The sequence below is a fragment of the Scaptodrosophila lebanonensis genome, unplaced genomic scaffold (assembly GCF_003285725.1).
Source record: "Scaptodrosophila lebanonensis strain 11010-0011.00,11010-0021.00 unplaced genomic scaffold, SlebRS2 tig00001415-arrow-pilon, whole genome shotgun sequence".
NCBI classification, from domain to species: domain Eukaryota; kingdom Metazoa; phylum Arthropoda; class Insecta; order Diptera; family Drosophilidae; genus Scaptodrosophila; species Scaptodrosophila lebanonensis.
This window is the reverse complement of record NW_022060742.1, coordinates 12,855,723-12,880,037: the sequence shown is the minus strand read 5'-3', so window position 1 is coordinate 12,880,037 and position 24,315 is coordinate 12,855,723. Positions and strand designations below refer to the sequence as shown.

Here is a 24,315-nt window from a genome sequence, read left to right as displayed (position 1 = left end):
TTTGACAGTAGTATTATCTCATATTAGATAGATATTTTATTCAGAACGCTTTCTCTTCTATGTTGTCAGTCACCAAATTTAAATCAACCATTTCCAAAATGTCCATTAAACAAATTTCCATTAAATTAATGAATTTTCTGTTTATTTTTCTCAATTAATAATAATTTTTTGGTGGTTTACATCTTGAATCGCCACTCTAGCAAATAAGGTGTACTTACCTTTATTAATTGTTGTTGTCATCATTAACTAACAGTTTTCTTGTCCAAGTCCTGTAAACAGTGTATTTGAACCTTCGCTGTGCCATAGACACCTTATTCCACTTGTTTTTCGACTGTCACTAAGCCTCTGACTCACACAATGACTTCGCTGTCAACGACTTTCTGCTGAACGATGTGCAGTGCATCCTTAATTATACAAACACACAAAGCACTTGTAGTAGGAGCAGTAAAATGGTTTTAGAGGGCCTTCTTCAAGTGTGCCTAGTGCAAGTCGCTATCAAAATCTTTACTGTTGTTTGTTTTTTAATGGAGGAGAAGAGAAAGAAAAAAGGAAAGAGTAAATAACATTTTTATTGTCTTTAGTGAGTTCATAAAGTTTTTGCATCGCAGACTGTGTCGCGTGGCTTGATTAACAATTGAGTTCACAATTCTGCAAGTCATCAAAAATGACTCAAAATATCAAAGTTTTTCCCCAAAAGATAAGGAATTGAAAGTGCACATAACTTAATCGTGATTGTTAATTGGTACGAGTTCTTCGAAATCTTTAAAAATCCAATACAATATATTTGAAAATAATACTCTGTGATTGCTAATTCAAAATAGAAGCTGCAATCAAATTCCAGATAAAAAGTACGAATTTTTTTCTTTTGAACATTTTTATTTAAAATGCGTTGGAATATTTTTGATTAAATATTCACTGTTATGCTTAACGCTTCTGCAAAACGCTATTACATAAAAATAAATGTAGATCCGTTATGACCTAGTAAGGGTTTAAACTCTTTGAAGAATTGAACTTCAAAAAATGTTATATCGTGAAGGTATTAATCAATAAATTGATGGATATTAAGTATCAAAATATAGAAGAACTTAAAGCGTGATTAATGTAGAAATGCACCTTTTTCAAAAATATACATTCCAGTTATTTACATCTATTGTTGGTCGTCATGATTTATAATATTCTCCTTAACCCACTAGAATGCACGTTTATGTTGTAGATGCATTTTTTCGTTTATATACAAATTTGTAGAAAGTGGCATACCTTGAAAATATACAAGTATTTTACAAGGCATACACGTAAGTTACACGAATTCGATTTCAATTACTATGTTCAGATGGGCAAGTAATTTGCCCGCAAATCTGTATGTTCCAAATCCAAGAATGTTTGAATATGTTGTTAATTCAATTAAAACTAATAAGAAATTTACTCTCAATTAAAAGTTTCTGCTACAACAAAGTACTTTGCGATTACCTATTCAAAGCCTTTTTAGTTTTTAGTTTTGGGTGCTAATTATTTGCATTTGTGACCATAGCTAAATTCTGTACTGCTGACATGCGATAATATACTGGCAAAATCATATAACATTGTTTGTATGGGTCCTGTGTCTTTAATTTTTTTTTTTTTTTTTTTTTTGTGTTCTTTACGCTTTAGACCTAACTTAAGAGTTGAATTATAGTGCAGCTCTATGATTTGCGCAAGCCTAAGGCAGACAAGCGCACTAAAATCTCTCTAAATCATTGTCGCCTGTTTCGTCCGTGCATCAACGTCTTCGTTGCCAGGCTGGGGCATTATCAGCGCCATCAATTCGATGTCTGCAGACAGCTTGTCACCATCGGTAAACATGCGAATTTCGCAGTCGAGCAGGCAAACACGTGACGTTGGCAATGCCAACACTCTAACGATGATAATCATGATGATGACGATAGTGATAATGATAATGATGGTGGTGGCGATGCTGACGCTGATGCTGATGATGTGATGGGGTAATACGAGGAGGCGAGGAGGCGAGGAGGTGAGCCAGCGAGCCAGCGAGGCGACAAAAGACACTTTGCATACCAAAATCAGACAAGGGTACACACATGCCCGTCATTGCCCGCATATTGCACGATGACTATAATTTGCGACTCGTGCCGCATCGGAGACAAGTGTGGTGTGATGAACTTTATTGAATATTTAACACTCGTACGGGACAAAACATTCAACAGTGCTTTATACCAGATATCATACTAGCCCAGACTAAACATTTTCAGATTGTTAAACCCCTTCGACTTATCAATACGGCCATAGAGCTTGCCACTAAATAGCATCACATTCTTCGATGTTTTTAAACGTATGGAGACGACGAAATCGGTTTCTGGCAAATAACTGGGCAGCAACTCCTCATCAAGACGATATTCGTGCACCGAATAGGAACCCTTTTGTATGGGACACTCTTTGAATATATTTCCATGATTCAGCAAATCCTCGTATATGATACGTATTAGCGGCTCCGCATTTCGTTGTTTAAGCATTTTACATAGGTTAACGGTACGATTCAGCAATTCCGACAAGTTCCCTTCATCGTTTTCAATCGCCACAGCCGCAGTTAAATATACATCGTCCACATTTTCATAAGTATTGGCCACAATGTTCAATGAAGTCTCGCTGTCGTTTTGTATTTGAATTTTGACATCCAAATAATTCGCATTGGCTTCATAGTCGAAGCGTGTAAATATGATTTTGAAAGAGCGCTATAATGAAAGGAAATTAATCAAACAACTATAAAACCACTCAATTTTTCCATTTCGTATTGAAAGAGAGGAATATAATAATATAAAATAATATATAGTTGAATTAATCGGTAATTATGGTATTTCGTGGAAATGGACTACGATATTTATTTGGCTTGTTTATATTTAAAAGCTTTGATTTCACGAAACTGTAGTGTGCTTTAAATAAAAAATGGAAATGCAAAAAAATATATTACTCGTATACATAGCATATACATTTTTTTTAAATAACAATATCGGCTCTCACCCATATATAAATTTGATTTAATATCGAACTTTGTAGTTTTTAATAATTTTTTAATATTTCGATTTATTAATTAATTTTACTTTAGAAATTAAATATTTCGTTACTGTTTCCTTATAAATTCAAAAACTAGTCCAGATAACTTAAATAACAAAATCAATCAATAAATAGATATGTACATACTTATACCAATGAAGTCGCGCCAGCCCTCTTTCTATACCTTTCCCTCTCTCCCAAAAAGTTCTTTCACTAAAACTTTTCTTTCGAATCATTTACATTCATCAGATACATATATGGTAATAACAAATGCACCGATTTTGATAAAACTTTACTTCTATATAGTATACCAAGTTTGTAGAATATAATATTTTATTATTTAGCATCACACCTATTTGTTTAGACTTTCTAGTACTCTTTGGTTAAGGGGTATAATAATAGGATTACAGACAATTTTTTGTACAAATTTTCCAACTATTTTAATTGAAATATTATTTATGAAGTCTACTCACCCAGGCCAATGATGAGGGAAGACCCACTAACAAGCCCAATATTAAGGCGTTACAAATTTTAGCTAGCACTTTACGCATCTTCGCACAATTATGAACTGCGTGATTTGCTAAAAACAATAAACTAGTTATAATGTGCGATAGCTCCGAGTCAGCATGACTAAGCCAAATGTTTCGGCATTAAAAAGCGCTTAGGCCAGTCCACATTATTTCGTCGGGCATCATTGGAGCGCAAAATCGTGGAATCGGCAAAATGGAATTTTAAACTGAAAATATCGGAAAGCATCTTAGGCTGCATGGTAAATTAAGTCACATAACTGTCATGTTTACAACTTCGAGCACATTATTGCAAATATAGTTTTTTGATAAAAATCACACAAAATTATTTAGGCAATTTCACTGAATTTTCCGTACACTATAAATAGCCATCCCGATAAACTGAACATTACAGAGTCTGAGTGAACAAGATGTCGGTCTACACACTATTGTACTTGGCGCAAATACTTTTGGCAATATTATACAGTCATGGCGCTCTGGCAGAGGTAATAATTTATGATATCTGTTTAATCGACACCTCAATTCAACGAAATTTTATCTTTTTAGAAAATGATGCGTCCTAAGATTAAAGATATGAAACTATGGAGCGATGAGAAATTTCTATCTCACAAACTAACCTACGATCACGCAGATCCCCACCTGAATTTTACTCTAGATGTTCACCAGGACGTGTCTGATGTAGATCTGCACTTTGATACGCGTATTATCAACAAACTGGATCCGTTCTATACGAGCACATTTAATATAACACTGAATCTGTGTCGGATCCTGAATTATAGCACAAAATCGCCGGTGGGTCGCTTCGTGTACACCTTCATCAAGGAATATGGCAACATTATCGAGTCCTGTCCAATTCCCAAGGTAAGTGCTGCTAATGAATTGTCTCTGTCCGTGTCCGTCTTAGCAATCCACTTCTACTTGACCCCCGTTTTAGGGTAAATACAAATTCCGCCGAATACATTTGCGTAAATTTCAGGGATCGTATGCCATCACCAAATTCTGGTATCCCGAGGATCCAACCACAGCCATGTTGCCGGAGATAGACTTCGAAGTAAATTTCGCCGCCTATCACCTCGATGCCAGCAAGAAGCGCAATTTGATCATTAACGATCATATTACTGGCGAATTCACGGTCCAGGATGTCAATAATCTAAAGCCAGGTATTTTCGCCATGTTGCCCAAAGTTGGCTAAATAGCAGTTGGCCGAGAGACCAAACAAACAAACTTACCTCTGTCCACATTTAATAGCACTTTCAATGTTTCAATGGTATTATTTAAATCTATTCAAATTTATATCTCATGTTATTAATGTAGCAGCAGGCCGAATATGCAATAAAGTTGCTCAAAAAAGAGTGCAACAATAATTGGAGTATTTATATTTGCTAAAGATTTCGACCTGAAGTTTTTGGTATTTATTTCATTATAGACTTAACAGATTTGATCAAAATGTAACCATAGCATAGCGCCTATATCTGCCGGCGCAGAACACCACTTTAATTTCTTGAATTTTAGAGTCTCATAGTGAGTACAGCTGGATTATACCAAGACGATTATAATGCTGATGCAGATCTGCTGTTCTTCCTACACTTGATCGGCTCACCAGAACGAAATGAGTCAACTACTGCTAATCGTGGATCCTCAAACCTCAAATGCACCCGAAACTTATTTAGGCTATTTTTCTTATGCGCAAAAAATGCAAAACTTTTCGAGTTTAGTCATAGGACTGACAAACAGTACGCAGACTATTTATTATATATAACCCTATATATGTAAAGTATTTAATAATGACATAAAAATGAAGGAATATTAGGCTACATACTAAATACCTTATCAGAATTCGATAGCTGCATGATTGAAAATTCTCAAATGTTCAAAAGTTATGTTGACATATAAATTTGCTTGGATTTTTGCGATTAGCTCGTTTCCTAATATTAAAGCCTTCAAATAAAATTTAGAAACAGAAAAAACATTTTCAATTTTGATGTCTGTTGAGTTTTCAAACCAATTTTCTAATAAACACACACTTGCCTATAACGTTCGAAATCAGAGCTCCCTGATATTGAATATTTTCAGTACTCATACTACTGGCAAGTTTATAAGCTATTCACAAATTTTCGAGCAATTTCGAAAACTATTTTATATGATATATGCAAAGTATATTTTTAATAAATGCAAAATATTCACTCAATAATTTAATAACTGCAAGAAGTTTTCAAAGATTTCGCCATCAAAAAATGCAGGACCGATCAGGAAAAAACATAAACCACATCTGGATTTTTAAGATGGTAAAACCGTATATTATTTTAGCAGATAATATTTAAAAAAATACGATATTATAATTAATATTAAAAAATGCATACACAAGTGAAAGCATTTTTGAATTTAAAAAAGATAAGTTCTACATCAAATGATATGTTTTTACAGTCAAGTAGCAAGAAATGCACTTCTTCTGCTTCAGATCTTAGTTTCTGAGAAAGATGCCCTTCTAATGACCAGCAGATGGAGAAAAACTGAAATCTGAATGGTTATTAATAAGATGTGGAATTTATTTGAGTACACTCCACCTGTTTGAAAATAATTCGACTTGAAAATATATTGATATTCATTGCACGACCCCACAAAACTGTAAAAATATATACTATATACGATTTCAATCTGAAAAAGTCACTTGAGGTCTGCAATAAAAAAACACATACAACAAATTCCACCTCATAAACCAAAAATTTTAAAATTTATATTGCGATCCGAGTGTCTATCGAGCAGGTCGTACATACTCGGAACACAACCAGCCGTAGCCAGACATGGCATTGCAAATCCATCAATGTCAGTTCGCATTAAATTTTTCATATTTCTCGTGCGCTATTTGCATATTTTTGCACAAATTGCAAAAATTGAATTAAAATGCCGTCAAATAGATACAAAATACGAATTAATATTCAATATATTGGCAATTGAAATGTTTGTGACTTCTGTCCTGTTTATTGTTACGTTGTGTGACAGTTTGCGAATTTTAAATACGATTCCAGTTGTTTTTTTTTTGTTGCAGTCGCAATTTTTTTCCAAACGCTATAATTTTGACAGCATTTGTTTGATTTATGCGCCAGTCAATGAGTGTGACTTTTGAGCTTGACTATTGATGTGGCATATTGGCGCACATTTTTGGCATATTGAGGAAGCTATAAAATGTCAATAACAAATTTTGAATTTTTTTCGTTTGGGTATTTATAGATTTTTAAATTGTTGACATTTTGCTGCTGATTGACAGAACGAGTCTTTGTGTAAATAAATGGCATTTTCAATATCAATCACAATTTCAATTACAGCCTACAATAGGTCTGGTTATCGATAAACGAATCGCTGGAATAGCCTTAAGCCCATCAAACTTTTATCAATTACAGTCACAAATTCACTCACGAGCTAGCCCCCAAATCGACAAAAAGGTGCAAAAAGAGAGTTTTTTATTGTGCTAAGCCCCAAAACACAAATTGGCAGACCCTGAATCCTGGCACACAATGCATTTGTTTTCACTTTGTTGAACTTAGAAAAGTTGTTTCAGCGCATGGCAAAAAAAAAAAGAAGGGCAGAAGAAAAAGTTCAGGGGTCAGAGCAACGGCCATTTAAGCTCCATTAGACAAACATACAGGACCAGCGGCATGTGGCCATTCATTGTTGAACTTGTGCAGCTGCTGCCTTAACCCTTTAAAGCCTGGTCTATTCAAGTCATTGTGCTTAGCCATTGTTGGCTGCTGGTTAACTGCTCAGCTTACGCTCCTATGGCGATTTAAGTTGTAAATCTTGAAAAATTGCCATTCAATGCAAACATTTTCAAAACATTCATCAATACGCTGGCAATGCAGATGCCATGGCGGGCTTTATATGGCCATGAGCTGTACTGCACCATTCAATATGTGTTATTGGTTGCGTTTCAAACAATGAAATGTCTAATGTGGCGTTAAAACGATTGCACTGAACAAAATTTACATTTTCTATATATTCTATAAATTTTTTATATATACGAGTACATGGTTGGAAGCTCTACTGATTCGGAAATGTTATTCAATTATTTTTTATAACAATCAAGTATTATTATGCTTCAAACGTGTTTTTTGTTCATTCAACAAGTTATAGTTAATAGAAATAGTATAAAAAAAACACGTAAAAAATATTACCGGGAAACAATAAAAATACATTTAATTTTTACACACATGCTTAAATCAATCTGCAGTGTTCAACACTGCAATACTTTACATCTAATACAATCACCTGATGTTGAAAACGATGTCGATGAATTATTACTCAATAGTGCTGTGGCCAATGGATGATGAACACGCACGGCTCTACAAAATCGCAGGCTTAAATAATAATTTTTGTGACTAGTGCATTCATTTATAAGAATCTTTCTTGTCGCACTAGGAACTAATAATAAATGAATTAATTAATTAAACATAAAAAAAGTTAAAAATTATTATTCAATTAGTTTGCCCTAATTGTTAAAATAAATTAAATATGCCAACTTTAGTACTCGCGTATAAAATAATAATCGTAGCCTATCTTTAAATTTGAAAGTGCTACTTACCATCACCATTCACATCCTTCTATTCTCAATCTAGCAGTTCGATTTAAGATCAGTTTTAATTTTAACAACAAAAACCACATCGGCACATTTTCTTTCCTCGCTCTGTAAGTAAACGAAAAAGATAATAATTTTCACATAAATCTTAATCTTTTATTGGTTAGTAAAATATATCGGAATTTTTGAGGAATGATTGTTGCAATGGACTGAAAAAAATTTAGAATAATTTAGCAATTGCAGAATCCGTTTTAGCACTTAGTCTTTCAATCCAAAACAGGTGGCAATGTCGAGGAATTGCGCTTAGAATTTACTAAGTTATTAAACTGCTTAGAATCCTATGTGAATTTAAATTTGTAACGTTATAGAAAAATTGTGTAACACATAGAATTTAATTGAAGAGAGTTAAATTTGGCTATAGAAAATTTTGAAAAGTAGAAACCGGACTCGGACTGTCAAAGCTTTTAAAAATATCGTCTTAGCATTTTCCAAATATCTGTATGCATTTATAGATAATTATTTTCACACCAGGTTTTACAAATACTTGCACCGTTCTTGCATTGAATACATTCCTTTCTTATACTCCCATGACTAGTTAGATGTCCCAACTTGTATAATTACTTTTTCTATGGACTGATTGCTCCAAAAGGCATTAATTCACTTCCTTTTCCATTATTCAATCGACTAACCAAGAGTTTTGCCTTCAAATGAAATCTCACTACAAGTATGTATGACTTGTGAGAATTGACAAGACTATGCAATTAAAATAAAGTAAATTTAATTTTAAATAATTACTTTTATATATTATGGTGGAAAACATTCGCTAGCAAAAAACTTATCAAGTAAAAAGTCATTTGACTTAAGATATGAAATAAGCAATGCTTAAAACAAATAAACGAATAAACTATAAATTTAAGACCACATTGGTAAATATAGAGCTTGGCAAAAACAAATATGAATTAGTATACTACATTTATTTATTAAACATTTATTTTCAACGCATGAAAATAATCTGTTTCATGACGTCATTCGAACTCACTTGATTAAGTTAAGTGCCTTCTTATTGTATTTTATAACTTTTTCAATTTCCTCAAAGACATGGAACTGGAAAATAAGCTGCGATTGCCTTTTTTTCAGTGCCTTTCTGGTGCGACACATTGCACATGCCGCTTAAATTGAAGAAAAAAGCAGCCTTCACATATGCCACAGCCCATATGTATGTACTCGTATATACTCTTAGACCTCGCACACACACACACACACACACAGCCAGTCAAATCTGTCCATTTGGCTAATAAATCCTTGAGCAGCTTATTGAGCAACGTCTGCGCATAAATATTATGGCTGCCAAGCCACCCAGCCAGCTAACCAGCCAGTGGATGGACTTCGTTGGATTGAGCCCAGAGGCCAACTGGCCTTCGCACGACTCTATTCACTTTTCACTTCAATACGTTCGACACTTTGGCTTTGTCCTCGTCCTTTGCATTACTTAAAGCTGCTTCCTATCCAACGTGCACGTGTTAAATAAAATTCTATTTCCTTCTTTTTTTTATTTAGTTTCCCTTCCTGTTGGCTGCCGCAAATTCTTAAGCTGACATTGGATTTCGGTTGAGTGTCGTGTTGGTATGCCCGCTGCCTATGCTATAGTTGCTGTTGTTGTTGTTGTTGTTGTTGTTGCTCTTGCTTTCTTAAGCACGCTCGTTGCACTAAAAGGATATGCAAATTGTTTGAATAGCAAACGACATGCTAAACAATTTTTGCTTCCAGCGCCAGTAACAACAAAAATACAGAAAACAAAAAATATCTTGAGCTGTTTGTTTAAGCATTGCATTTGGTCAAACAATTTTTCTACTGTCCATCGTCTCATTGTTGTATTACTTACTCTTGTTTGTTTTTGCGCATTAAGTTGTTGCTACAAGGATATACATAGTATACAGAGTATAGACACATACATACACGCACATACACAATCCTCACAGTCCCCACCAGCATTGCGACAATGTACAGGAAATGTTGTGTTGTATTTCACACTCGCTAGGCATAAATCACAGTGTTTCATGTTACTTTGCGGCATTTGGCTATAAACAAGTTTCCCCTCCTGTTGACCAAACCAAATTGTTGCTGGCTTATTGAATTAGTTGATTATGTTGGCCCGGTTGGAGGTTTTAGCTGCAGCTTTCCTATTTAGTTTTTGTGATGGCAATAAATCTTCTTGTTTTCCCATTCGTATTTTAAAACAATTTTAGATCTCATTTTAGTTTGTTACAAGCCCAATTTTGTGTTGTGGTATTGCTGTGATTTTCTCTAAAGCTGCCAATTAAAATGCTCACTTCCATGGGCAAATTAGTTGTTAGTTAGGGTGACTCACTACAAATAGTTAAAACATTATTGAAAGAGCAATGAAAGACTTCGACTTGAAAGACTTAAAACAAAACAGAGTTTTTTTTAGCAACAACAATAACTGCTAAATTCATGAAAATCATAGGAATATAAAAATGGTCATGCTCAGTGTTGAGAAATTCTTTAAAAACATGAATTTACATATTTTTTTTTTTATTATTTTGTACTTTGTTAACCCTTCTATAGTCTAATAAATCCCAATTGACGTTGAATAACCAGATTAATCTGTTTCAAAAATGTTTTAGATTTGCTCAAAACCACATTTTAATTTAAAACTGAAATACTAAATCACTTATATTATTTTTTTTATAATTTAATTTAAGAAGAAAACTATATGGCTTATAATTCCAGCGTCCAGCCTTCGCTTAATCTGCAATGAACAAACATTAAGCTGATTGTAAAACAATGCCGAGTCAGTTTACAAATATTCAGTTTAATTGTGAATAATGATCAAAAATTAAGCGACTTATAAAACATTTAGATGGGATTGAAATTTTAAAAACGTAAGCTGAGTGAGTGTGCCACCCCAATGCCTCAACCGCTCCCTCACTTGCTGACATCAAAAACTTGAGCCCCACTAATAGAAACAGCCTCAGTTATAGTATGTACCTGTTTACCTCTCAACTACAACATGATGGCAAAACTGTTTTCTTTACATTTTCGCATATGTTTTATGTTTATTTTCAATTAAGGCTTAAACCTGCTTATGTTTGTAGAGCGGCGCATTAGAAAACTGTCAGGAGACACACGTGTTTGCACTAAATTAGAGAATCCCTTGCCATGTGTTTTTTTTTTTTTGTATTTCTTCCTCAAAATGTTGTCTAAGAAGGCAGAAGTTTGCTGCTAATTTGTAGCATCGTTACTCCAAATATAATGCAGTGGGAAACAATTTACTTACTTCTTCGATCTGGCATAAAAAAGCTGCGCCCTCGGCTACAAGAACTCGAAAGCATATGCAGCACATTTAAGCTGATAACAAAGACAAATCCAATGTCATAGCAGCCAAAGCAGAGGGAGAAAAAAATGCATTATCCTTTTTTGATATTTATAGCTAACATGGATGGCAGATTGTCGACCGACTGTCGTCGACCTGGCCAATACGGAGCAAGTAAATGTCGGCAATAAGCTGTAATTTTTTCAAATGGCTGACGGCATTTTCCTCTTTCTTGCTTGTGGTTGCTCAGATGTTGAAATTTTCTTCTCTCCTTTTTTTTCTGTGAAGTAATCTGGTAAAGCAATTGTGAGTGGATTGCATTAGGCTTAAAATTAAGTTTTATGCACAGCAACAAAAAGTTCAAAAGAGAGCATCTTTAACCATTCAAAAATAATAGGAATAAAAGAATCGACATAAAGAACAATTTTAAAACAGCAACTAAAAGCTTAAAGACACAAATTTAATAAAAGTTAATTTTAACATAAAACTTTGAATATAATACTACAACAAATATACTTACTTATACATTCCTTTTGGGATTTTAAATCCTACAAATCAAATGGGCCTACAACATTGGCCTTAACAGAACGGTTGACGTATATTGAATAGAATATACAAACTGAACGTAAAGTACAAATATACACCTGATTCTGGTTTTACACGGTCTTTTTTACACGGTTTTGATTTTACATGGTTTGAAAATTACAAATTGTATATATGGTTAAAAGGCTTTATTCCATTTAGCACGATTCAACATAACACAAAATAAATAAATAAAAACACACACAGCTGACAAACAGCTAGAAATTATTATATATATGATTTAAAATAAACATAAATCCTTGTTTTTTCACAGATTTACATTATCGAATTTTTGATAAATAACATTTAATTAAAAAATTTTTGGCCGCCCTCTGCGATTCTCATATTAAGTACCTAAACGAAGACAAATCAAGATTTAAATTGTGAAATTTCTGATAAATTAAATTAAATACAAATATTGTGGCGGCCCTTCTCTGCGATTCTCATTCCAAATACGTAAGTGAAGGCAAATCGAGAATTAAATTGCGAAATTTCTGAAAAATAAAATTAATATAAATAAAAAATGCGCTCATACAGACAGACGGCCGGACAGACGACTCGTCTTGTCATCAATAATATATATACTTTTTCGGGTCTGCTACGCCTCCTTCTGTGTGTTACATACATTCGCACTAAACTAGTATACCCTTTGACCCTTTGGGTACAGGGTATAATTAGAATACTTTATATATATACCTATATAAATACATTTATACAAACTATATATATGTATGGGAATCAAATGATACTAAACAGATAAATAAATAATAAAACTTGCAAAAATATAATAAAAATTCTAAAAATATTATCACTTCGATCACTCATCATAAATATAGAGTACAGTACTATATATCTATGTAATTAACTACATACATATAGAATATAATATCAAAACTCAATCCTCACACCAAAGTCAACTTAATCTGAGCTGCAATCATGAACCAAAACCCGCAGCTATTCATATCAATTTTTCAATTCACTTCGATCAAAAAAAAGAATAAAGAAATGGACGGGAAACCATTTTTCTATCTCTCGACAGAATTTTGCTATTGTTGTTGCACTTGCTTACAAGGATATTGGCGATGAGGACGAGGACGAGTACAACGACGTTGTCGACAATGATGATGAAGTGCCGGCAACGATGCGAGCTTGCCAAACCACATCTTTATATACATACTTATGTATATGTAGATATCTGTGGTATTGGGCTTGGATTGGGGTAGAGCACATATTTATGCACAGTTCAAAGATCAAAATGAATATTTTATTTGATTTGATTCCTGTTGGCTTGGCATACAAGGAAAGCATTTTTAAGCGCTAGAAAGCGCAATCCTTGGCATAATAAAGTCCTTGGAGACACTCACGTCGCTCCACGGCGAGGCAATCATCGAGTTTTGCATTTGGATTTTCATAAAGAAACTGAAATTTTGTGTGTGTGTGTGTGTGTGTGTGCGAACACTTTCTTGAGTAATTGAATATATTGATGTAAATCGGTGTATAATGCTTGATAAAGTGCTGCAAGTATAAATCGATTGGATACAAGCTAACATTTTAAATACTTTTCAATACTTATGCACTTTACTTTATTTCAAATCACCAGCATAAGTTAATTTAATATTACCGTTTCTTGAATTAAAATACTGAAGGTCGCATTGGTCCTGTCAACATTAATTTGTCTTCCTTTTCTAAATTAACACGATAGGTTTCTATACAAATTACTTTGTGACTACAATAAATAACCATAAGTTTAAGAGAAGTTTTTTTTTTATTGCCTGAGTCAGATTTAATAATATCTGTAATAAGATTAATAAGATCTGTAGCACAATCATATAGGAAGCAAGTAAAAATACTTAGATCACTACTTAGAAATTAAAAGAACAAAGCTTTACAAATATAGAAGCGTCAAGATTATGTTCCAGATTATCTGCAATGACATGGAAAAACTTTTTTTATTTCTTATTAGTTCTTATTTAATTATTCAGTTAAAAAATAAGCAAAAAGAACTATTTATTGATTCTTTTTAAAAATAGTTAAACATATTATGAACAAAATAATTGCCCATTCAGCGACTCTTCTTCTAACTGACTGCAAAAACAGAAACCCTTTGGATAACTAAACGAATAACACGTATTGCGACCTAACTGAACTAAAAATTGAACAGCTCACAAAACAATATTAGTGGACTACATTTTAATACCCAAATTAAGCTTTAAGAGATTGGTTTCATATTTGCAATAAAAATTGAAAAGAGGAACAACAAGTAGTTTAATTCAAGTTTTTAAACCTGTTTGTTTGCCGTAGCTCTTCAACAACAATGCACTTAGTTAATACATTTAAAACATTTATTTCCTTAAATCTCTTTGAAAAAAAAATCATTTCAACATAGATATTAATTAGATATTATTGTAATTTGATTAGATTTAGGCTTATTAGGCTTTTCTAGCTTTTTTTAATTTATATATATTTTCCTCCTGTGTCGACAGTCAATGTATGTTGACATAAATAAATAAATAAATAAATAAATAAAAAAGTAAACATTCGAGGTGTACAAACCAACTAACGTTTGCCTAAAGAATCATTAAACAATTGTTTTCATGGATTAAGTTTAATATTATTTTTATATTTAAGCAGTTAATCAGCCTAAGAAAATTTGTACTGCTTAATTGTAAACCAAAGCTTAAATTTATTTATTTTAGGGAATAATTTAAAGCATTTTTCTTATATAATATAGTAATAAACTCCTGAATTAAAAACGGTTCATTAAAATAATCGATATTTCTTTGATTTCATTTAGCATTTCAATTCTGTAAAGAAAAATTCATTATAATGTAATACACAAGCATTACAAAATGCGTTGAACAGACATAGAAAGCCCCTTTACCACTCGCATAGACCGAGGGCTACAAAAGGCGCAACAGCTTTAAGGGCGCAAACTTTTACGCCCCGGACAAGAAGGCAACGGGTTGTGAATTGTGGCAACGGGTTGTGAATTGTGGCCGCGGCTCGCTGCGTTTTCATTTCGAGCACTTTGCTGCAAATCCATCAAAGCGCTTCAAGGCCTACACCGAAAACGGGCGACGGCACAAGCTGCAACGTATTTTGCACGCCTCGCTGGAGTTCTGTAACTTGAATTGGCACAAAGGCAGACAGGAAGCCAGAGCCTGCCCCGACCGAGATGCCGGCGACGGAGGCGTTGGCGGAGGCGAAAGTTTTGGCCTGCAGCGTTGGCAAAAAAGTTTTGACGCCGCCACCGCCGCCGTCGCCTCTAAGGCTGGGACTGGGACTGGTGCTGGGACTGGGGCTGCATAACATTTTGCCTAAAACTGATTTGTGCGCTTAAATCGCAGCATAAATATGCCAAGGCGGCATAATTCCTAGGCACTGGAGTATCGTTATGGCTTTAAACTCTCCAGTCAGTGCGCTGAAAATATTTTGACTAGCATTTTATTTTCTCTTTTTTTAGTCATACTCGTAAGCGTATGAATGTTTTCTAGTTTGATGTTTCCATCGCTAAATGTGCCTAAATGAATTTTTCTTAGCTGGCGCAAAACTTATCCTGCACTGCACCTTTGAGGAAAGTTTGTCGTGCCTGCCTCTTGTATCCTTTGGTTTGTTGCCTAACTTTTATAATTATTTGATTTGTTGTTGCAGTCCCTCTTTCTTCACTTGATGTGTGCATGTTCCTTTCTTAGCCTGAAACTTCAACAAATTTGTAACTTTTTTATTGAAATGTTACATTTAAGGCAAACGAAGAAACACGAGTGCAGCAGGATATAATAGCTATTAAACGAGCTATCAATTGAAAAACTCCATAAATATGTACAATGTTTTAGATACGCCTTAATTTTCTTTTTTTAGTGGAAAATATCTCTTGGCTTACCAATTGCCACTATGAAGCAAGGCTAGCTGGAAGTCTTGTCAAATTTATTTTAATTAAAACTAGAATGTCACTAGAGAAATGAATACCTGCAACAGCAAATATATTTTAGTAGTTTTTTTAAATAAACGTTATAATTTGCAGAAACGATTTTCTTTTTACCATTATATCAAACATAAAACATAGATGAATTGATTTACCACCTTCCTCAACGATCTTAGGCCAGGTCCATAGAGGACTTTAGTTTACTCAAATCAACAGATGCGAGAGGTTCGCCAACTTACTCACTCGAGGGCCATTAGTGTATTTATTGTTTTGTGATTTCATGAAATCAAAAATATATTGTTATTAACGTAACAAATAAGCTAACTAAATGGGCTTTCTAGTGTTCACTTAGTCCATACGCATCTTCAGCGTACGCTCGACAAGCTTGTCCTTATCCATGACGTAGATTGTGGCACCAAAACCGCTCATGGCATCCCGATTACAGGCGCTTACAATGGCGTGAGCAGTGACATTAAACAATTCGTTTTGGTCCATATTCGGACTCCAAAGGCTTTCGCATATTCCGTACAGCTGTTCGAAACAAGTGCCGGATACGGCAAAGTCATCGCATTTGTTGCAACAACCGTAATGGTCCAAGCGGCAAACGTACGGCTCCGACGTAATGGGGTCCAGCCCGGCCACAATCGGCTCCACGTAGTACGGCCCAAAGCGATGCTCGTAGAGGAAGTTCGATAGAATAGCCGTAAATGGTTTGGGGGCTATGTCGCGACTCTCGCCCAATTCGTACATATTCTTGCGGAAAATCATGTGATCACGTACCGTTATTATATTCGCCTGTAAGCCGGTCATCCCTAGCAGCACCTGCGGATTCATTTGGAACACCTTCTTAAAGTCTGTCGAAATGGTTTCCGCCCGAATGCCAAAGCGATGATCTGTGGCTATAGATACGCAGTCCTTGCCGCACATGGCTAACACGCAACCGCCGTTCTGGCCCAAATGAGACATTTTTATAGTAGTTCGGAGCAGTTCGAACCTTTTGTTAATCACGTTTGATGATGGCCTTGCCACACTTTTTGCTTCAAATCAAAAGAATTTAGTTCGCTCAATGGTTTGGTTTTCCCACGATTTTAAGAAAACGTAAATTGAAGAGTAATTTGTTCATTAATTTTGTGCGATATAGGTCGATATAGGTTTGAAAAGCTACGAGTTACTGAAAGTAATTTCAAAGCAAGTCAGTCATGTTATTTTGTCTTTTTTTGTCTTTATTTTTTTGGGCAGATGAGGTCTCACAGATAGATGGGCAGGATAACGCCGGCTCAACTAAATATGTAGATTAGGCACCACCCTTTGGATGTGACATTATCTCAACTTTATTATCATTTTATTCTCTTCTCCTTAAGAAACAGCCAATTAACAGAGCACAGATGGTAGTTATTATGATTTATGTATAAACCCGCATGCATTGATGCCAATTTTGTAGTCGGTACATTTTTTTTCCTCATAAGAAACAAAACACCTTTAAAAATTTGATACCGAAACTCTTCAATACGTTTGCGCTAGTTAGTGGAAGTGTGTCGATCTCTATCCAAAACAAGTAAAAAAGCTAAAGTCGGGTGTCCCGACTTTGAAATACTCTGTACATATGTTTACAATAATTATAGAAAATAAAAAAAATTAAGAAAATAAAAAAAAAAATTTGATCGATTTTACATCTCTCGGTATTCGAACTCACGTAAAGAGTGTATAATTGCACATTTACATAGCAATTGCGTCTGTGTGAGTGTATGTATGCCTATGCGCATCAATTCGTGTCTGTGTAAGCATTTTCGCAGTCAACCAAACAGCAACATCAACAACAGCCGCGGGCAGCGCTAGAGCAGCGCTGCAGCAGCGCTGCATCAGCAAATATATTTATGGCTATAACTTCTTGGTAAATCGGTCTATCATAATGAAATTTGGCATACGGATACATAATAACTAACTGGGGGTATTTCCAAAATTTTAGTTCGAAATTCCAAGAATTACGGGAGTTACGATTTGCGGGGTAGAGGGGGGAGGGAGGGGAATTCCAAAATATACATTTTCTGCGTATTCACATAAGGCATCTGGGACTAAAATTTGGTGTTCCTAGGTCTTATAGTCTCCGAGATATAGGCGATTATACGAATGGAAAATCGGGAAAACCCCCATAGGGGGGAAGTGGGGGGGAAAATCAAAAAAATAAAACAAACTCGTATAGAATACACACATAACGCATCTTCGTGCAAAATTTGGTGTCTCTATCTCTTATAGTCTCTGAGATCCAGGTGTTCATACGGACGGACAGACGGACAGACAGACAGACAGGGCTAGATCGACTCGTCTCGTCATGCTGATCAAGAATATATATACTTTGTGGGGTCTGCCACGCCTCCTTCTGCCTGTTACATTTTTCAGCTCCCGCAAACCTAATATACTCTTGTACATTTCATGTACAGAGTATAAAAACTGCCCGCGGGCTTCCTCATTGCCATCCGAGAATATTTAATAACACTTATTATTACTTTTTAAGAATTATTTAAGAACAAGCTAGAAAAATATGGACATGCTTGTATTTTAAAAAATATTAAGCAACTAATTTTGCTTAAATAAACACTATTTTTGGATATGAAAGCTATTGTTAGGTGTTTACCAAATTAATTAAAAAAAAAAACTTTGTTGATGTTTGTTTGTGAATCTGAGGCTTACTTTAAACTTTTATCATATCTTGCTTCATTGTATTTTATTTTTATTTTATTTTATTTTTTATTTACACTGAAAAGTGTAAGTAACAACAAATCCAAGTCGACTTCCAATGCTTCTCTCTGTCTGCTTAAGTTTCTTCTCCAGCAGCTTTATAATGTGTGAGTCGAAAATGTAGCCCATAGATGACAAAATTGTTTAATTGTTTATAATGAAAGATTTTTTTACGGCCCATGTCCATAGAGGATTAAAGTTTTGTTGTAAACCACAGGACATGGTGGAGAAATATTTAACAAATTAGTTTGTTAAATGAGAAGATTACTTTATAAACATTATTTTAGCAAGATTGCCAAATTTGCTGATAGACGAAGCATAACGAGTGGTAAGGTGGTTAAAATCACAAAATAACGGAAATGCTTAATACCAAAAGAATAAGAATCAGACAGAAAGTAGAACGTCTATGAGTATTATAAAATAAAATACACAAATTATAATAAGTTAACATAATATATTATTAGTTTACAACGTTTAAAACAAAGTGTAATGTAATTTGACATAACTGTCTTTAAAGTTTAAAAATTAATAAATATTAAAAACAAAACTTGTGAATGTTAAAATGTGGAAATCATATCAAAACCTCAAGCGAAAGCATTTCAGGTAAAGAAACTAGCTTCTGTACTGTAGTTGGACAATTAGTGAAAGAAAAATACACCTGTGACCCAAACAAACAAGCATAACAAAGAAGCTTTGTGGCACACGACTCAGCTAAACTCAGCTAACTCTAATGGGAAAAAATATCAACTGGTTCTGTAGCTTATCAACAATTGAAACACACAAAAAAGAGTGTGTTCAGATGGAAATGTGTATGAAGAACAAACAGAGAAATGCTGCATTTAGATTCGTGTGGCAGGGCCAGAAAAGACAGCAGTTAGTTTTCATCTAAGCAACAGATAAGACGTTTAAATGTCACACACAGATAATAAAAAAATCCATGTGAATACATTTTATTAAAAATTATGTTGCCACGCAGTTTAATTTCAGTGATGTGCGCAGCTAACGATAACAAGTATTAGCAAGAAAAATTGTTACGCATTATTTAAAAAAAAACCATAAAAAAAAATCGCACAACCTTTGGAACGCGGCGATGGAAATTAATGGAACTATATTAAAAAGCTATGATAATCACTACAATTGGTTGCAAATGTTGAGTGCTAATGGCAGAGACACAGTTTTGATTTTATTCTTTACAGTTTATATATGCTATTTGATTTATATATTGTTTTAAATCTCAATAAATAGAGTGCTGTTCTTTTGAAAATAAATTTAAAGTAGCACAATACAAATGTGTATTTCTACCTTTAATGAGCTGGAAACAACATCAACACGAAATCTTTAAATTGCGATCTTTTCAAAAACATAAGCTACGTAAAATGTAAACAATTTAAGCACGTCCGTTAAATACACACAAATTAGCATCAAAGCACAAAAAGCATGATAAAAATCACCAGGGCCTTTAACCCTCAAATTTAAGAACAATATACGAGTAGTATGTAGAATTCCATGTGAAAACTAAGCGATGATAGTAAAACATAACTCTATAATAGCGCTATAAATAAAACAAAATAATTTATTCCCTCCTTTTGGACTCTCTAAAGGCTTAAACAAATGCAATTTTCCTTACAATAAGTCTATTAATTAAATGGGGTTTAATTCTTAAACTGAAGCGAAACAAATTCTAATAAAATTAATATTTCTACATTTTTATAACATTTATTAAAAGCGTTTAGATTGCAACCATAAAGTTCAGCTCTCTTCTCTTCTTCATAAATCTATTTATATCGAAACCATTCATAACAGCTGATCAAATATTTCAGCCGCGTGCTTAATCCAGAATATGTCCGTCTGTTTATTTGAATTTTTGTGTTTCCACATTAAAAATGTTGCATCAGTGTTTTCCAAAGTATGTATGAGGGTGTGAGGTCGAAGAAAACTTTTCCCCATACCAGTCGTCCATCCACCTCTGTTGAAATTAAGAGCACATTATCTCAATGATAAGTTAAGTCCTTTAACAAATAAGAAAAATATGATTTATAAAAACAAAATTAAATTTTGCAATCAGCTGATGAAACTTTTGCTTTTTAGTCTTTGCATTTAATTTAAATAATTTTTAATTCATTTAAAATATATTATCTTTATTCGACAGAGAAATTAGCGCGTGTAAAATTAACTAAAAATTAAACTTTTAATTTAAATTAAAAACCACTATTAAGAAATAACTTAAAAACTTTTCTATAAGCTTGTAGTAATGGGAGAGTTATTATAATAAATCAAGTATTTATTTTGTTGTTTAATCAGTATTTCTTTATATCTCTATTAAAATGAAATGAAAGTTCTTAAAGATTACAACTTTTTATCAACGATATAAAGAACTGTAAGTAAACAGTCACTTGTAGTCGGATTGGCTCAAAAAAGTTATCAGCTCCGTCAATTGTAGAAGCGTTGACATATCTTTGAGGTGCAGAACAACTCTAAACATGTTCGAAAGAGCTTTTCAATTGCAATTGAAATGAAATACTAGCATAGAATTACTTAAAAATCAGTGCAATTTATAATTTCAATTCGAAGGTGGATTTCGTATACGGTTAAAGCTAAAAATATATCAAAACTTTTAGTATTGCAGAACCTGCCTTTAAAATCGCTGCTCTTATTTATTACATGCGCCCGAAATTTATTTCGAATCTTGCTAATATTTTGTTTTTGTTGAATCCTTTTCGCGTCATACCAACCTTTTAACAATTGAACGAGGCATATGTTACCCATATGCAATGACCATACAAACATCATGACATATACTGACCTCCCACAGACCTGAAGTCGAGTTGCTGCTGTTGCTTTCGTCAACTGCAACATAATTTATGACGCTTTCATTAAAAGCGACAAGCGAGACAAACGCCCACACACAATCAGAGCTTGTAACAAATGTACGACCACCCACAATACACACATATACATACACACATACATACATACATACATACATACGTACTAGTACACATCCTGGCCAGAGCCTAGACAAACAGCACGACTCGCTTTATACATATGTGTGCTTAAATTTTATTTGTGTGTGTGAGGCGGGGAGCTGTGTGTTTGTGGAGGCAGCGACCCGAAAGACAACGACAACTTCAACTCGCTTACGTGCCCAGCCGGGACCCAGACAGTTGTCAGCTAGGAACGTCGACATTTTCACCCCAAAACGGTGTCAATTTTTTAATGTCAAACGGTTAACTGGCATGCCGTTGCATACGTCTAGGCGCTGTGACGCCCAAGTCTTGGTCGGCCGCATTGCCGTCGCGCTTTGACATAATTAAAGGCCATTAATCACGTGTGCTGATTCAGTGCAACATGCAAAAGCCCAAACGCCCACCCACACACACACACACACATATACACACACACATGTATATGAAACCACACACACACAGGGCGTTTCAAGTGACCTCTCATAGCGCTTGTTGGGTTAATAGAGACACTTGAGTGCAGGGTCGGGCCGCATTTAAATTTTTCAACCAAGATATCGCACGCCAATATATCGCGGCGTATCGCTGCCACATATACCCACACGCAGACACATCCTACACATACACATATAGTCACTCGTTTATGTGTCCGAAATGGACAAATTCTTTTTCCACGCGCAACGGTCAGCTTTTTTCTTATTCCTTTTTTTTCGTTGTTTCCTTTTTTTGCAGCATTTTGGCGTCAATTAACGTTCTTTGTTGTGGCGTTACATTGGACACTTTTTGGATATATACACAGACACAAACATACACACATATGCATAGTTACAGCGTAGATTGGATATGTCGTTTGGTACGCGTTGATGTTGCGCTTCAGTGCGCTTCAGTTTGTGGTATCCCGCCCAAAAGAGAAAAGAAAAGCCAAATGGCTGAACTCTGCAATTCAGTGCCTATAGGCTGTCCGTACTGAGAAAGCAGCTGCTTGCACATATTTTCAATCCTAAGTCAAAATAAACTTACATTTTACCACTCATATTAATTACACCTAATTCTGTTTTTACTCGGTCCTTTTTAGTACGGTTTTGATTTAACACGATTTGAAAATGAAAAATTGTATATATGGTTAGACGACTTTATTCCATTTAGCACGATTTATTTTGCTTACGATCAATGTCTTTTTTTTTACACGGTTTTTTTTTACACATATATTTTAGGAACCAATCTACCGCGTAAAAGCAGAATAAGTTGTATATAAGCCTCTTCGTGAAGAAAATTATTTATGCAACAAAAAATTAACCTAAGTAATAATTAATGTTCCAAGTACGAATATCCATCAAAAAAATATTATTTGAGCAACAAAAAATTAACGTAGGTGATTCAATAATTAATGTTCTAAAGTCTATTAATACCAATGCAATAATTAGTACGTACGAATATCCATCAAAAAAATATTATTTAAGCAACAAAAATTTACCTAGGTGATTCAATAGTTAATGTTCTAAAGTCTATAGTATTAATACCAATGCAATAATTTGTACATACGAATATCCATAAAAAAAAACTATTTCATAAAATCTCTTCAACGCTTATATTTCCTGCTCTAATACTTTTAATTATAGCCCTGCTAATAAGCTTTAATATACAAAGGAAAATTTGGAGCTTTCTTTTTGAAAACACGATTGAAAACACATATCGCCAAATTTGCGGATCGAAATTGTAGGCCTTCTGAATCGAGAGGTACTTGGCTGTTGTTTTATTCTGAAATTGATTAATCAATCAGGAAAAATATGAATAAACGCAATAATAACCAAATTAACCAAAATACTTTTCAACTGATTAAGGTCTGAGTCAATATTTATTGAAAACCAAAAGCAGAAGTCGCTAAATAAAAAGTCCTAGCTGTACAAATATTTAAATACAACAACAATAAAATGCAGAATTGTCATAGAATTGTCATTACGAAAAAAAGCTGCAAGTGTCAACATTCTTAAATAACAATTAAATTAAATAAAAAAATTAACATTTAAGTATCTTTTTTTATTCATAAACATTGTCACAAGTCTTGCATTTAAGCCACATGCCTCGAAAATGTAGCGCACACCTTGAAGAAAAAAGACAGAAAAGTCTCGGCTGGGCAAACGATATGACAAAACAAATTCCCATATATTCACAACAACGTTCGAGCACACACACACACACATAAACATATAGCATACACAGATATATCGATGCGAAAGATATGGCCATCGTGGCTGTTGCGGCTCCGACGGCGCTTATATAGACTTATAGCCTCACATATTGACCGCGGCAGCATAGTCCGCGACACCTTCGCAACAACACGCTGAGCTCCATGGCCAGGCCAGGCTAGGCCAGGCAACAGCATCCTCCCCTGGCCAACACAAAAAAGTTAACCCTTCCATTGCACAATTCGTGCTGTAACCCCCACATATCTACATAGGTCGCTGGGGGATTGATTTTTAACGAGCGACCATCGTGAAGCGTTGCTGCAGCGACGAAGCATTCGATTTGATATAAAATTTTTTACCATTTAAATTTTTCGTTATTTTTTTTCCTTTTTTGTTGAACAAACTTTATAAAAAATTATGGAAAAACAATTTTTAATGGACTTAAATTGT

General features: G+C 34.3%; 3 protein-coding genes across 3 annotated transcripts; 1 reads left to right on the top strand and 2 right to left on the bottom strand.

Moving 5' to 3' along the window:
- Positions 1-2,222: 2,222 nt before the first annotated feature.
- On the bottom strand, positions 2,223-3,596 carry LOC115632838. The gene is made up of 2 exons (XM_030530094.1): positions 3,519-3,596; positions 2,223-2,726 (listed from the first exon to the last, which is right to left on the bottom strand). The coding sequence occupies exons 1-2, from the start codon at positions 3,594-3,596 to the stop codon at positions 2,223-2,225; spliced, it is 582 nt and encodes a 193-aa protein (XP_030385954.1).
- Positions 3,597-3,892: 296 nt separating this feature from the next.
- LOC115632910 lies at positions 3,893-4,936 on the top strand. The gene is made up of 3 exons (XM_030530200.1): positions 3,893-4,057; positions 4,119-4,433; positions 4,549-4,936. Exons 1-3 carry the CDS (start codon positions 3,983-3,985, stop codon positions 4,762-4,764), a joined length of 606 nt encoding a protein of 201 aa, XP_030386060.1. The 5' UTR covers positions 3,893-3,982; the 3' UTR covers positions 4,765-4,936.
- An 11,279-nt stretch (positions 4,937-16,215) lies between these two features.
- Positions 16,216-17,079, bottom strand: LOC115632926 (proteasome subunit beta type-3-like). Its single transcript, XM_030530219.1, has one exon. The coding sequence runs from the start codon at positions 16,944-16,946 to the stop codon at positions 16,329-16,331; it is 618 nt and encodes a 205-aa protein (XP_030386079.1). The 5' UTR covers positions 16,947-17,079; the 3' UTR covers positions 16,216-16,328.
- Positions 17,080-24,315: the final 7,236 nt, after the last annotated feature.

What these genes read in the sequence shown, in the direction of transcription:
- LOC115632838 (XM_030530094.1), bottom strand. Translation starts at nt 3,596, where the DNA reads ATGCGTAAAGTGCTAGCTAAAATTTGTAACGCCTTAATATTGGGCTTG. An exon ending in TTCCCTCATCATTGGCCTGG is followed by an intron (nt 2,727 to 3,518) that starts GTGAGTAGACTT and finishes CTTTCATTATAG; the next exon opens with CGCTCTTTCAAAATCATATT.
- LOC115632910 (XM_030530200.1), top strand. Translation starts at nt 3,983, where the DNA reads ATGTCGGTCTACACACTATTGTACTTGGCGCAAATACTTTTGGCAATA. An exon ending in GTCATGGCGCTCTGGCAGAG is followed by an intron (nt 4,058 to 4,118) that starts GTAATAATTTAT and finishes TTATCTTTTTAG; the next exon opens with AAAATGATGCGTCCTAAGAT. An exon ending in AGTCCTGTCCAATTCCCAAG is followed by an intron (nt 4,434 to 4,548) that starts GTAAGTGCTGCT and finishes CGTAAATTTCAG; the next exon opens with GGATCGTATGCCATCACCAA.
- LOC115632926 (XM_030530219.1), bottom strand. Translation starts at nt 16,946, where the DNA reads ATGTCTCATTTGGGCCAGAACGGCGGTTGCGTGTTAGCCATGTGCGGC.